General features: G+C 30.9%; 1 protein-coding gene across 1 annotated transcript; it reads left to right on the plus strand.

Moving 5' to 3' along the window:
• Positions 1-1,309: 1,309 nt before the first annotated feature.
• On the plus strand, positions 1,310-2,227 carry LOC149149487 (uncharacterized). Its single transcript, XM_089445431.1, has one exon. It carries the CDS (start codon positions 1,439-1,441, stop codon positions 1,916-1,918), a length of 480 nt encoding a protein of 159 aa, XP_089301557.1. The 5' UTR covers positions 1,310-1,438; the 3' UTR covers positions 1,919-2,227.
• The last annotated feature ends 10,340 nt before the right edge of the window (positions 2,228-12,567 follow it).

Below are 12,567 nucleotides of genomic sequence, written 5' to 3' on the forward strand. Positions count from 1 at the left end.
GTTTACATGGCTTCCAACTCTTTTTTGAATCTAAATGATGTGGGTGTGTTGTTTGTTATCGATCACAAAGTTACAATGGTATAAATTGTGCTAATGAATAGCCAATGAAGCATTATGTTCTAAGCTCGGTTTTTGTCATGCCTAAGCATTAATCTTTAAGATCCAGTAACCGAAATTTTCAAACAAATTCTTTCCCATAAGCATGGTGTTAGCCTCCTCATCAATTTGTAGAAGTGAAATGGTGCAAATTTAAAACTTACCTAATAGAAAACCTTAACTTGAGTGATAATGAGAAACATTAACCATAACATGATAATTTTGATAACTTGATATTAGTTCCATATAATACTTAAATATGATTTTTTGATTCTTTTTCAATGATACATAATCAAAAGGAAACTTAAATATGCTGTGATAATTAAGTTATGGGTGTGGAAGCATGAGAAAAAATAAAAACACATAAATAAGATATACACAGAGCAAATTATAATGTATAACTATTTTTATTACCATATAAATGTTATGTATAATTATATGCAACAAAGAATATAAATGTTATTTATAATTATATGCAACAAAGCAAATGAATGGAAATTTGACTAGTTAAATCAATGCTCCATGATATGCTTTGTATCATAGATAATCTACATAACACTACATTTAATAAATACAATACCAATCATTAGTTTTGTTTAGAACTTCTAATATTGAACAGTGAAATTGTTTTGAAATGTTTCAATATTCAAGTGGCTACTCGAACTATCATAAAGAGAATCCTATAAAATTTCTAAAAACTTTATATAGATCTCTTGATGAGAGTGGAGTTTCTATTCAATTGGGATGTTTAGACACTATCATTTAAAAAAACCTTAAAACATTGAAAATACACAAATTACACATTTAAAATTTACAATTTTAAAAAGTCTCTCAGTAAGAAAAATATACAATAAGAAAAAGGAAAAGAAACGAAACAAAATTGTCGAGCCAGCACGTAGTTGAAGGACAAAACGGTCTAATCCTGTAACATATTCATTCTTATCACTCTATCCCCAACGGTGTTGTTGACTGTCGTTTTCAGTAATAATACGATTTTGGAGAATAAATCCACAACGAGTGATTGCAAAATCGATCTATCTCCTGCGGTCAGTACACGCATACCCTCTTTTTAACTCACATGTCTCGAATTTGTTGTATTTCATCCACAAACCATGGCTGAAAGCACCGTAACATGACAAGTCGCAGAAGGAACTCCTTCGACGTGGATCGCTTCCCTCCACTACCCATTATATTTTGCAATCCATTACAACATCTCTATTTCCCTTCTCTTTATATAATCCCATCTGCGAGTCGCTGATCAGTTCCAGGCAATCAGATATGGTAGCAAAGTGGTTTTTCTCATAAACCAAGGGGATTCGAACAGGCGCCTTCTGCCGGGCAAATGTCTGGTGTTGTTGTTCGGAAGCCAGGAGAAATGGCTGCAAGCCAAACTGGTGGTGGTGCTGCTGTTGAATTTGTGCAGGAAAGGTCGTTTGAATCGCTGGAGAAACATGACGATAATGCTGCCGAGGTTCGACCCTGCGTCTCTCAGCCCCAGCCGCGGCCTCTTAGCCGATTGCAGAAGCGGGCGCCGGCTAAAATGCAGTTGAAAAGGCTGTCCCCGGAATCGATAGGCTTATCTTGCAAGAGCCCAATTCCTTTGTTGTCTCCGCTTGTGCTGTCGCCTTCGAAAGGAGGAGATGTTGACAGGTTGTTATTTAATGAAGAGGCTCAAACACAAAACCCTGAAGAAGAAGAGGAAAGCGTAGGTAGTGCTGTGATTCCGACGGATGGATGGCAGCACCCCGCGGCGCCATTCTTCGCCGAGAGGGTTTGTTCGTTCTCCCATTGTTTTTCAGAATTATGTATTGAAGACTGTTGATGCTCATTGTTGACTAGTGCAGTGAGGGGCTTGTCAGAAGCCATGGTCCATATTAATTCCCTCCAAGAAGGCTAGGAATGTCTCCAAGGGGAGACTACTGTTCTGGATTGAATTCAGTGACACCACAGCTCATGGTTCCAGGTTTATGGTTCTAAGTTCTAAGTCCATGATTCCATTATTCAATGTACGGAGAGGTGTTGCGCGCTCCGAGTCAGAGTCTGTCCCTTTCAACCGTGGAATATTTTGAAAACAAAAGATCCATGTAGTTTTGTTTCTTTATAATGAGAATTAATTCAAGAATTAATATAATCTTCTATAACCCATGATCAAGATATATGGTCATAGATAAAGTTGATATTATATGGAAGTGAAAGTAATATCTTTTTTATCTCTTCCTTTACCAAGAGAATTAAGGAATTAATTAACATATTCTTCTGTAATCCATGATCGACATAGATAAGAGTGAAAGTTTAACTTATCATGAAGTTATTTTGATGATAAGATATAAGTTATCTTGATTTATTTATAATAAGATTTTAAGTTATTTTGATACTAAGATATAAGTTGTTTTGATTTAATTCTATAAAAGTTATTTAGATGGTAATATATGTAGAAATAGTCAAAATTCACTTTAATAAATTATTTTAAATGATATAATTTTTATTTTAATCATTTATTTGTGAACATCATACATCATAACAGTGATGAGTCAAACGGACATCCGCGGATAGCAGCCAGATATAGATGTCCTCACTGTTGGTTTGACACCTGAGTTTGATAGGTTTTGCCACCTTCGGAAAAAAAAAAAAAAATCATACATCATATTTGTTTTGTATAAATGTATAACCAAATATTCTCCCACATGTAAGTGGGAATGATATCATATTTGTTTTGTATAAATGTATAACCAAATATTCTCCCACATGTAAGTGGGAATGATAACTATTCATCCTGTATTTATAATGAAAATAAAATATTTTTGAAATAATAATATAAATTTATATATATTATTTGAAAATAAAATATTTTTGAAAGAATAATATAAATTTGTATATATTATTTTTAATTTAAATTAGAATAGATTTATATTCCCAATGTCCAAATGGATTGATCAAATATTTTGAATATAAAATATTTGTTGTACAACAATAATTTGGTATAAATTTGTGGTTAAAATGGAGGCTTTTATAGATTAAACGCTTTGAAAACAAAAATTGTTCATAATTTATAAAAGAATATTTCAATATATTTTTTTGTTGGACTTTATTAATTTAAAATATATATATGAAAAAGAGAGCTCGAAGTAGAATAGTGAAAATACTTGAAATTTCTAGTGAAATTATTTAAAATATTTTATCGAAGTAGAATAATGAAGTTACTTGAAATCTCTAGTGAAATTACTTAAATGATTTAATTATAAGAATTTTTTTTAATTGTGAAATTATTTGAAATATTTTAATTATAACAATTTGAAATAATTTACTTGACATAAGCATTAAAATATTTTCTCTATAATCCACATTGAATTTCTTATCATTAGTAATATGTTTTACATGAAATATATTAATTTTTAATCAAATTGTTGCAAAATTGAATGAATTATAATCTTTTCCTTGTTATTATTTTTAGTAGGAAGTACTTGAATTATTTTACTTTTAATAACTTTTTTAGGTGTTGAATATATATATATATGAAATTGATCTTGAAATAAATTAGTTAGTATATAGTTTCAAATACTTTATTTAATTGTTGTATTGAAATATTTTTATGAGTATAAGACTTATTCCTCTTACTCAAGTGAAAATATAAAGCGTTTTATTTTTAGTTATTTCATCTATCTCAAAGTTAATATATAATTATAATACTTCATAAGGATATTAAAATATTTTATTTATGGAGAGAATGAGAGTGAAATATTTTTACGACATCTATTTGATACTAAACTTTTAGTTATTTCATCTATCTCAAAGTTAATATAAAATTATAATACTTCATAAGGATATTAAAATATTTTATTTATGGAGAGAATGAGAGTAAAATATTTTTACGACATCTATTTCATACTAAACATGTATATGGGTCAAAGCATGGAGCAAAGTTACATTTTTTGGTGAAATGAGGGCACATTTTTCTGAAAAATGAATGTTAGCGACTTTAAGTGCTCGATCTAGTTATTGAGACGTTTAAAAATATCTCGCATCTAAATAAACTCTCAATCGAGTTGTTTTCTAACCTGAGTTAATGACTCGATCGAGAGTTGCCATTAATACCATCAATAAAAGTTGGTAAGGGCGTTGGCGGGTTAGAAATTTTAAGGCTTGATCGAGTCGCTAGTTAACGATGTATGTGACTCGAACGAGCAATTTGAATTTTGAATTTAAGTGCTCGATCAAGCGTTTAAAATGCTCGATCTAGTTCTTGAAGTCCTAAAAATTATAGTTGTAACACCTCTTCTACAAATTTTGTAGCGTTTAAAATGCTCCATCGAGTTCTTGAAGTCCTAAAAATTATTGTTGTAACACCTCTTCTACAAATTTTGTACCTTATCAGATTTACTACAGAATTTGTCCTTAAGTGGTGGAGTTGATCATGTTGGATTTGTGCAAGAATCCTCTATCCAATGGCATATGCATTCAACAATTTCAAATTCATATGATATTTTTAATCTAATTCATTTTAAACATAACAATTGAAATTTTTTTGGACAATTTCAAAGGGGCTGAATAAAAAATCAATAACACTTCTAGTCTTCTTCAAAAGAGTACTCTTGGGATTTCAATTTATTTAAACAGTTGAAAAAAATCTTAAGTGAACCCATGTATCTCCAAAATGCAATTGAAATATTACTTCACCAATTTCTAAAAAGAATAAAAAATATAATTCTACTTAAAAAAATAAAATTTTAATATGAAAAACTTACTTCTCTCCCTGCAATTCATGCCTATATATATATATATATATATATATATATATAATTTTGCTTAAAAAACTAAAATGTTAATATCAAAAACATATATATTAAAAATTACACATTTTAGACTAAGTTATGCTACGTGAACATACTCATACCTCTTAAGCTTTTACGAAAATTTGCAAGGACATATATTTCATTTAGTGGAAAATTGAGACACCAAATTTTTTTGCAAAAAATATTATTAAGACAACAAAATAATTATTAAATAAATTAAATTATAAAAACAATGTTAGATCTGAAACTTTTGTGATCCATATTGTAGATAAATGTCTTCCGGAATAATCACATCATTAGGATTTGGTTGGCGTTTCGAACCAAACAATGTGGTTCATCCTCAGGACAAGGTGAAAGAAATCATACAATCTTCAGGAATAAATAGTAAGGATGCATCATTTCCAAGGTTTAGCCATTAAAATCTAGCCGTTGAAAACTAGCCATTGGAGAATAGTCAAATAAATTAATAAAATATTATTTTTATTTAAAAATTAGTTTTATTATTTTTATATAATTTAAAAACCCAATTTTTTAGATGTAATGATTTTAATTTAAAAAGGGGAGTTTTAATATTTCTAATATTATCTAACATCCCAAATACAAATATATATATATATATATGATATAAATTTTTAATATTCTTATTTTTTGATATAAATTTTTAATATTCTTAATTTAGGAATAAAGTAGTACTTAGGGTCACAGATGATGTTAAGGAAATAAATAAGGGGGTTAAAAATCGGTGAATAATGAAAACAAAGTTAAGGGGGATAAAATAAAAATAGTAGTATACTAAATACTGGAATATGATAAGGTAAAGAAAGGGTTCTAAAAAATATCTAAAGGGAGGTAGGAATAAATGAAAATAGTAATAACATATTAATTATTACAGTAGAACTCAGAGCCTCAAAGCTTTTCAAAGAGCATGTAAAGATTCTAGAGAGAAAATTGCTCGTGTTGATCCTATCTCCAAGGTTCATCTCCAATTTATTCAAGGGACCTCCAATAAGATTGCTCATATCCTTAGGCAGAATAATGTTTCCTCTTCATTCAAACCTCTTAGAACCATTAGAAATTCTCTTGGTTTTGTTAAAGATCCCATTGACCCGAAGGACATGAAAGGTGTTTACCTAATTCCATGTTCATGTGGTACTCCATATATTGGGGAAACGTGTCGATCAATCAACCAAAGGATCCATGAACACGCAACAGACATAAGGCATAATCATTCCTGCTCTTCGACTCTAGCCGAGCATGCCGAGAAGTCCAAGCAACATGTTTGTATAGAGGATTCTAAAGTCATTGCTAGGATTGACCATTTCCACCATATGAAGCTTAGAGAATCCATTGAGATTGAAAGGCATGCTAAGAATCTCAATAGAGATGATGGTTGGAAATTGAGCAAAAGTTGGATTCCAGCCCTCTCCTTATAATCCTCTTGTCTCATTTTTCCCCCTTTTTTACTTCTTTTACATCTTTATTGTCCTTTCTTTTTATTTATGTATAGCATACTATTTGTATCTTATTTAAAATAAATACTATTAATCCCTCTCTTATAACATATATCCTTACTTTAGTTCCTCATTTTTAATCGTAGTTTTATTATTGGACTCCTAATTACTTTCATAGTATTTACCTTTCTTTTTTTTCTTTTCCTTTTTTCCAAACCTTATGGGTTTTTATTTTTCCTTATAATCACCCTATAAGGGCTCACAGTTTTTCCTTACCTCCTTAACAATTAATATGTTATTACTATTTTTATTTATTCCTATCCCCCTTTAGATATTTTTTGGAACCCTTTCATTACCTTATCATATTCCAATATTTAGTATACTACTATTTTTATTTTATCCCCCTATAACTTTGTTTCATTATTCACTGATTTTTAAGCCCCTTATTAATTTCCTTAACATCAATGACTATAACTACTACTTTATTACTAAATTAAGAATATTAAAAATTTATATCAAAAAATAAGAATATTACATATCTATATCTATATCTATATATATATATATATATATATATATATATATATATATATATATATAGGGATGTTAGATAATATTAGAAATATTAAAACTCCCCTTTTTAAATTAAAATCATTACATCTAAAAAAAAATTGGGTTTTTAAATTATACTAAAATATTAAAACTAATTTTTAAATAAAAATAATATTTTATTAACTTGTTTGACTATTCTCCAATGGCTAGTTTTCAACGGCTAGATTTTAACGACTAACCCTCGGCAATGATGCATCCTTACTATTTATTCCTGAAGATTGTATGATTTCTTTCACCTTGTCCTAAGGATGAGTCACATTGGTTGGTTCGAAACGTCGACCAAATCCTAATGATGTGATTATTCAGAAAGACATTTATCTATAAAAACAATATTAACTTTAAGGAGAAATTATAGTGTGATAAAGAAATAGAAAGAAAAAACAATATTAAGAGATGATAAACCCTATTGTAAAAGATTAAAAGTATTTTTTTGTTTTGATTATTGACAAAGAAAACCAACATTATTAAACTAAGAGTAAATTCTCACTATTTCATAGTAAAATAAAGTGTTCCACAATTTCTAAAATATCATGGGTCAAAATAATTTGTCATTTTTATGCATTTGAAGAGGAAAATACTCTTTCTTAAGTGACTACACCCACATTAAATCTTAATTTCAAAATATTTATTATAAATTTGATAAGAATAAAAACTTGCCTTATATATTAAAATATATGAAAGAGTGAAGTTCATCTTCCTAAATTGTTTTAATAATAAAATATAAATTATTTAAATAATAAAATATATAAAAACACTCAAAATTTACTTTAATAAATTACTTTAAATCATATAATTTTTAATAACTAAATAATATAATTATTTATTTATTAAATCAATTAATCTAATTAATCATAAATTATAATTTAATAAAATAATAATAATAAAATATATTAAAAAAAAATAAAAAACAAAAAATATACCTTACATATTTTTTAAATTTATAATCAAATATTCCATTCTCATTCTCCTTACGTAAGTAAAATGGAAATGATAACTATCTCTCGTTTTAAGATTAATTTATTTAAATATGACATATAATAAATTATAATAATGATTTAAATTTAAAGAGAAATTAATGTTACTTTATTTAATGACTAAATAAATTATATTAGATTTAAGAAATTGTGGTGGGATAGAGGATAACAAAATAAAAAGAAATTAAAGTATTATAAAGAGATTATCTATTTTAATCTAAAAGATTTAAAAATATTATGTTTTGATTAACTTAATGAAGAAAATCAACATTAAAATGTATTTTTATGTTTTAATTAATTTAACGAAGAAAATCAATATTAGGTGTGGTAGGAGGGGAGGGTGATCTATGGCTTCGAGGAAGTTAAAGTTTTAGAGTATTCATGGGGATTATACCACATGAAAAATAATCAAGTAGAAGCCTATAGAATATATCAAGGTCTTTTGCTAGCTAAGGAAAATTATCCCAATTCACTTATTGTTTTGGGGGATTCTCTCATAATTCTTCATAATATCGGCAACAATTTTTTCTCAAAAGATAAATCTCTAGAAAACCTTGTAAGAAGAATAATAAAATTTGTAAGAGGAATCCCCTTGTTAACATTCATTCATGTCCTAAGAGACCTTAAGAAAAAAATGGATCTCTATGCTAATGAGAGGTGTAAATTACAAATGGAGAATTTAAAATTAAATGGTCATATTAGGCTCTCTCTAATACCTTAGAAGATAATGATTTTAATTGTAAAAACATTTTTTTCAAAATAAATATTATTAAAAAATTATATGGGGGGGCCTTGGCATAATGTGGCAACCCCATTCAAGTCATCGCATGCAAACAGGCCTAGGATTAAAATCTATATCCTTTCATAAGCTAAGATGTACAAGAAGGTTGTCATTTCCAGGAAAATAAGTACAAAGTGCTTCAATTCCCAGATTATGCTCCCATGGCTTGGTATCAATCTACATTTTTTACCACTCATGGATAGTAATAGTGAATGTATTGTTAGTGAGCGTGGTACTTTTGTGGAAGGGATGGCTCAGTTCAACCCCGATGCCACCCATCTTTGTGCATGATTACCAAGGGAAAATCATAATGGATTCAGGGAAAAGGAGTAGTTAACACTCCGAGGATTAACAAGTTTCCTTTGTAAGCGATGATTTTTTGAGGGAGGGGTGCATTTCCCTTTCAAACTAGGGAAAGGATTTAGTGGCATCTAGTATGATTCGTGTAATTTTCCTCTGCATAGAATCTTGGTTCAACTAAAGCATGGAGATAACTCATTTCAGGTTGGTGATAGATTCTTAATCAAGGGGAGCGGTTGACAGAGATAGAGATGGGGAATTTCCCATCACCTATCACCAATTTTTTCATCACGTTGTGGGGGTGGTACGAGGAGTCCTGTTAATTTGGGAAAGTTGGCTTTATAGATAGAGAGCACAATAAAGATTCCTCTTTATCCATAAATAGGAAATCACCACTTGCATGGAGGGTTGGGGCCCTGGTGGGACTCAATATCTAAGCTAAACTAGCACCCTATCGGATTGTCATGTGATTGGGATGACAACACCTTGACATCATCACGGACCATGGGACAGTGGGAGAGAGTTGACAACATCATTTCGTAGTAGGCTGCAAAAATGATGGAACCTGCAGAATCAACAAAAGTCACTTAACAGAGAATGCCTCTGTTACTTAATGGGAATATTCATAGTGCATTTTTGAGGTCATATATGTGTGCATTAAAGCAATAATGTTGTGGACTAATGGGAGGAGCATGATAGGAAATGTCCCCATCACTTGATGTGAGAATTGATGTTGCACCACGAGAGTGGGAATAGAGTATGCTTGAGAGATAAAGTGCGATGACGTAAGGGAACTATGATGTGGTGGGTCGATGTTGGCCACTAGTGATGTGGCAGGGAGATATGGGAAGTTGGTTGGCACATGGTGGACTTTGCTAATGTGGTGAGGGTTAAGGATCCAAAACTTGAAATGGGCATAAATTTAAATCTAGATGTTGGATTATGGTCAAAATTTTTATTGCGAGAAATATCTCAACAGTATGAATGCGATGGTGTAGGCCAAAGTTAAATCCGCTAACTTTTGTGAAGTAGAAATTTTGTAACCCCATTTCCATGATGAGACAATAGAAGTTGGGTTAATTAAAGGTAATGCCTCCCATTCAGTTAGTATTAGTCTAACGAGGTGGAAGGGAGTGTTACGAAGTGGTATCAGAGCATAAGGTTTAATACTGGACCTATGGAGATGAATTTGAGACCTTAATGCAAAAGGATAACATATTGCAGATTTGTTACCAAGTCTAGTGATCTCTAGTGATTGTTTGTTGTGTGTAATGTGTGCTACTTGTATCAATTTGAATATGAATTTTGCATAAATTGGAATTTGGTGTTTTAGATAGCCTTTCATTCATATGTTTATGATGGATTTGCTAACATTGTAATGAGAATTATTTATTTGCACTATGTATTGGCTAATTATATGTGTATGGACACACATAAGAAGACACCAGGAATGAACAATAGAATGGTGTGGCACAACCAATGCCACCAATTTTAGGAAGAAGAGTCAATTGGAAAGAGGATAGAGGAAGAATTTTTGAGAAATATAGGGCATGTAGTTAAGGTGTTTTATTAAATTATTTCTCTATAATCTTGACATTTTACTGTGAGTTATATTACAGCATTAGCATTATTATTTAGTTTTTTTCATCATCAAGATAAATTCCAACAAGAATATCACAATGCAAACACAAGAACACTAGCTGTAGGTTGTTAGTGAGGGCCAAAACCTCTCCTAGAGAGGAAAACCGACAAAATCTCTTCTTATAGAAGTTTTTCAATGAACACTCCCAAGACCAAGCCCTCCATGTGATGAACCAATACAAAAAAAACAATTCTCTGCAAAAATGGTGACTGAAGAAACCCTAGTTCCTCCAACATATCTACATGTGTGAGCAACCCAAAGGCAGATTTCCCTTCCTCGTTTGCCTTCAAATAATTTTTTCTTCATTTATTGAAGTTCGTTGGACAATATCTCTTCTTCTTCCTCATATAGATCATATGGATCTTCACTTGTGTGTCTCACTCAATGAGAATAGTAAATTCCTTTTATAGGCTTTTAAGGAGGTGAATTAAGCCTCTCTAGGCTAACATGAAGAAGGTTGGTCGACCCATCACTTGGAGGGTTCTAGACATGACATTTTACATTAAATATTTTCCCTTTTGTTACATGGGCCCTCCAAGGGCTAGTACATCATGACTTTGACTCTTGAATTTTCAACAAGATCCCTAGAGCACAGAATGAGTGCTTTGACCTAAGACCACAACATGATGGGCAAGAAACCCATTTTAATAAAATCATTTCTCTTTTTATAAATAAATTTCATTTTCTTTTCTTTTCTTTTGAAAAATACATCAATAGCTACATTAATTCATGACTCAAGAAAAATTATGAATATCGATACTTGTTACATTTCAACACTCCCTCTTAACTAGGGAGGTATTCATAATTTACCATAGGTATAAAGACAATAATTCCATTGAATTATTCTCATAAGAAGAGGTAGATTGGTAAGCCATGTTAAGCATCAACATTATAATCAATATACGACCATCATTGTCAACATATCAAGGACTTTAATAACGTGCTCTATCTCTCAATAAATCAAAGCACAATTCTAAGAGGATTTATGTGGAACACCACACTACCTCTCAAGGAAAATACCCCATCTAGATGTTCACAAGGTATGTCCTTCTAGGAGAATTCCTATCTTGGATTAACACATCCTTAAGGAATTTCCTGTTCAAATACTCTTACCTTTTGGGTGCCCTACCTTATCCTCAAAGAGTATCGGTCACTACACTACTTCCTATCTTGGATTTCAAATCCTCAAGGAGTATCTATCTTAGATGCTTACAAAATCCTCCAGATGCCATTCTTTCCTCATGGCCTTGATTAAGACTTACGGTTGTTAGTCATGGTCTAGTGCATGACACATGAAGTAGAGAACTATATCTGTCACTCCCTCTCAACCAGGGAGGAACTTCCTCTAAATTAGGGAGAAGTGTCAATCGTCCGCTACTATGATAGTAGATCTCAGGGATCTATTTTCATCATCACATGTGTGAAATTTCTTACAGGGCCCTGAACGTTCTTACAGGGCCCTCTATATATAGCTTAATCATGGAGCCTTTCTTCTTCATAACTTCTTTGTAGGGCATAGGCCATCCTCTTCATCACTTCCCTTCAAAAATCTATAGTGTTGAACCAATAGTCATGTCACCCTTTTTCTTCCTCGAAAAGTGATATTTTAGTCCACATCTAGTTTTCCTTCATACAACTACCTCTTTCATGTCATGTTTCTTTTAGGATCTTCCATCCAATCATACTAGTTGTAGGTGACATTCTACAACCATATTTCGGTATCCATATTTCAACTTAACTTGATGAGTTGAAAAATAAAAAATGAACATCAAATTAATGTTAGCTCTTTATGATGGCCCTTTTTCACAACCTAATCATCAATGAAATTTAACATGACTCCCTCTTGAACATGATCATTAAATCATCTGCAACCTACTGTCTTTGTGGTGCACATCAACTCCTCAAACCAAGAATGAAGGCA

Source organism: Pinus tabuliformis, chromosome 9 (genome assembly GCF_031772625.1).
Source record: "Pinus tabuliformis cultivar Carrire ecotype Pingquan chromosome 9, CPIR1, whole genome shotgun sequence".
NCBI lineage: Eukaryota > Viridiplantae > Streptophyta > Pinopsida > Pinales > Pinaceae > Pinus > Pinus tabuliformis.

Excerpts from the sequence above, each read along its gene's own strand:
- LOC149149487 (XM_089445431.1), top strand. The coding sequence starts at position 1,439 with ATGTCTGGTGTTGTTGTTCGGAAGCCAGGAGAAATGGCTGCAAGCCAA.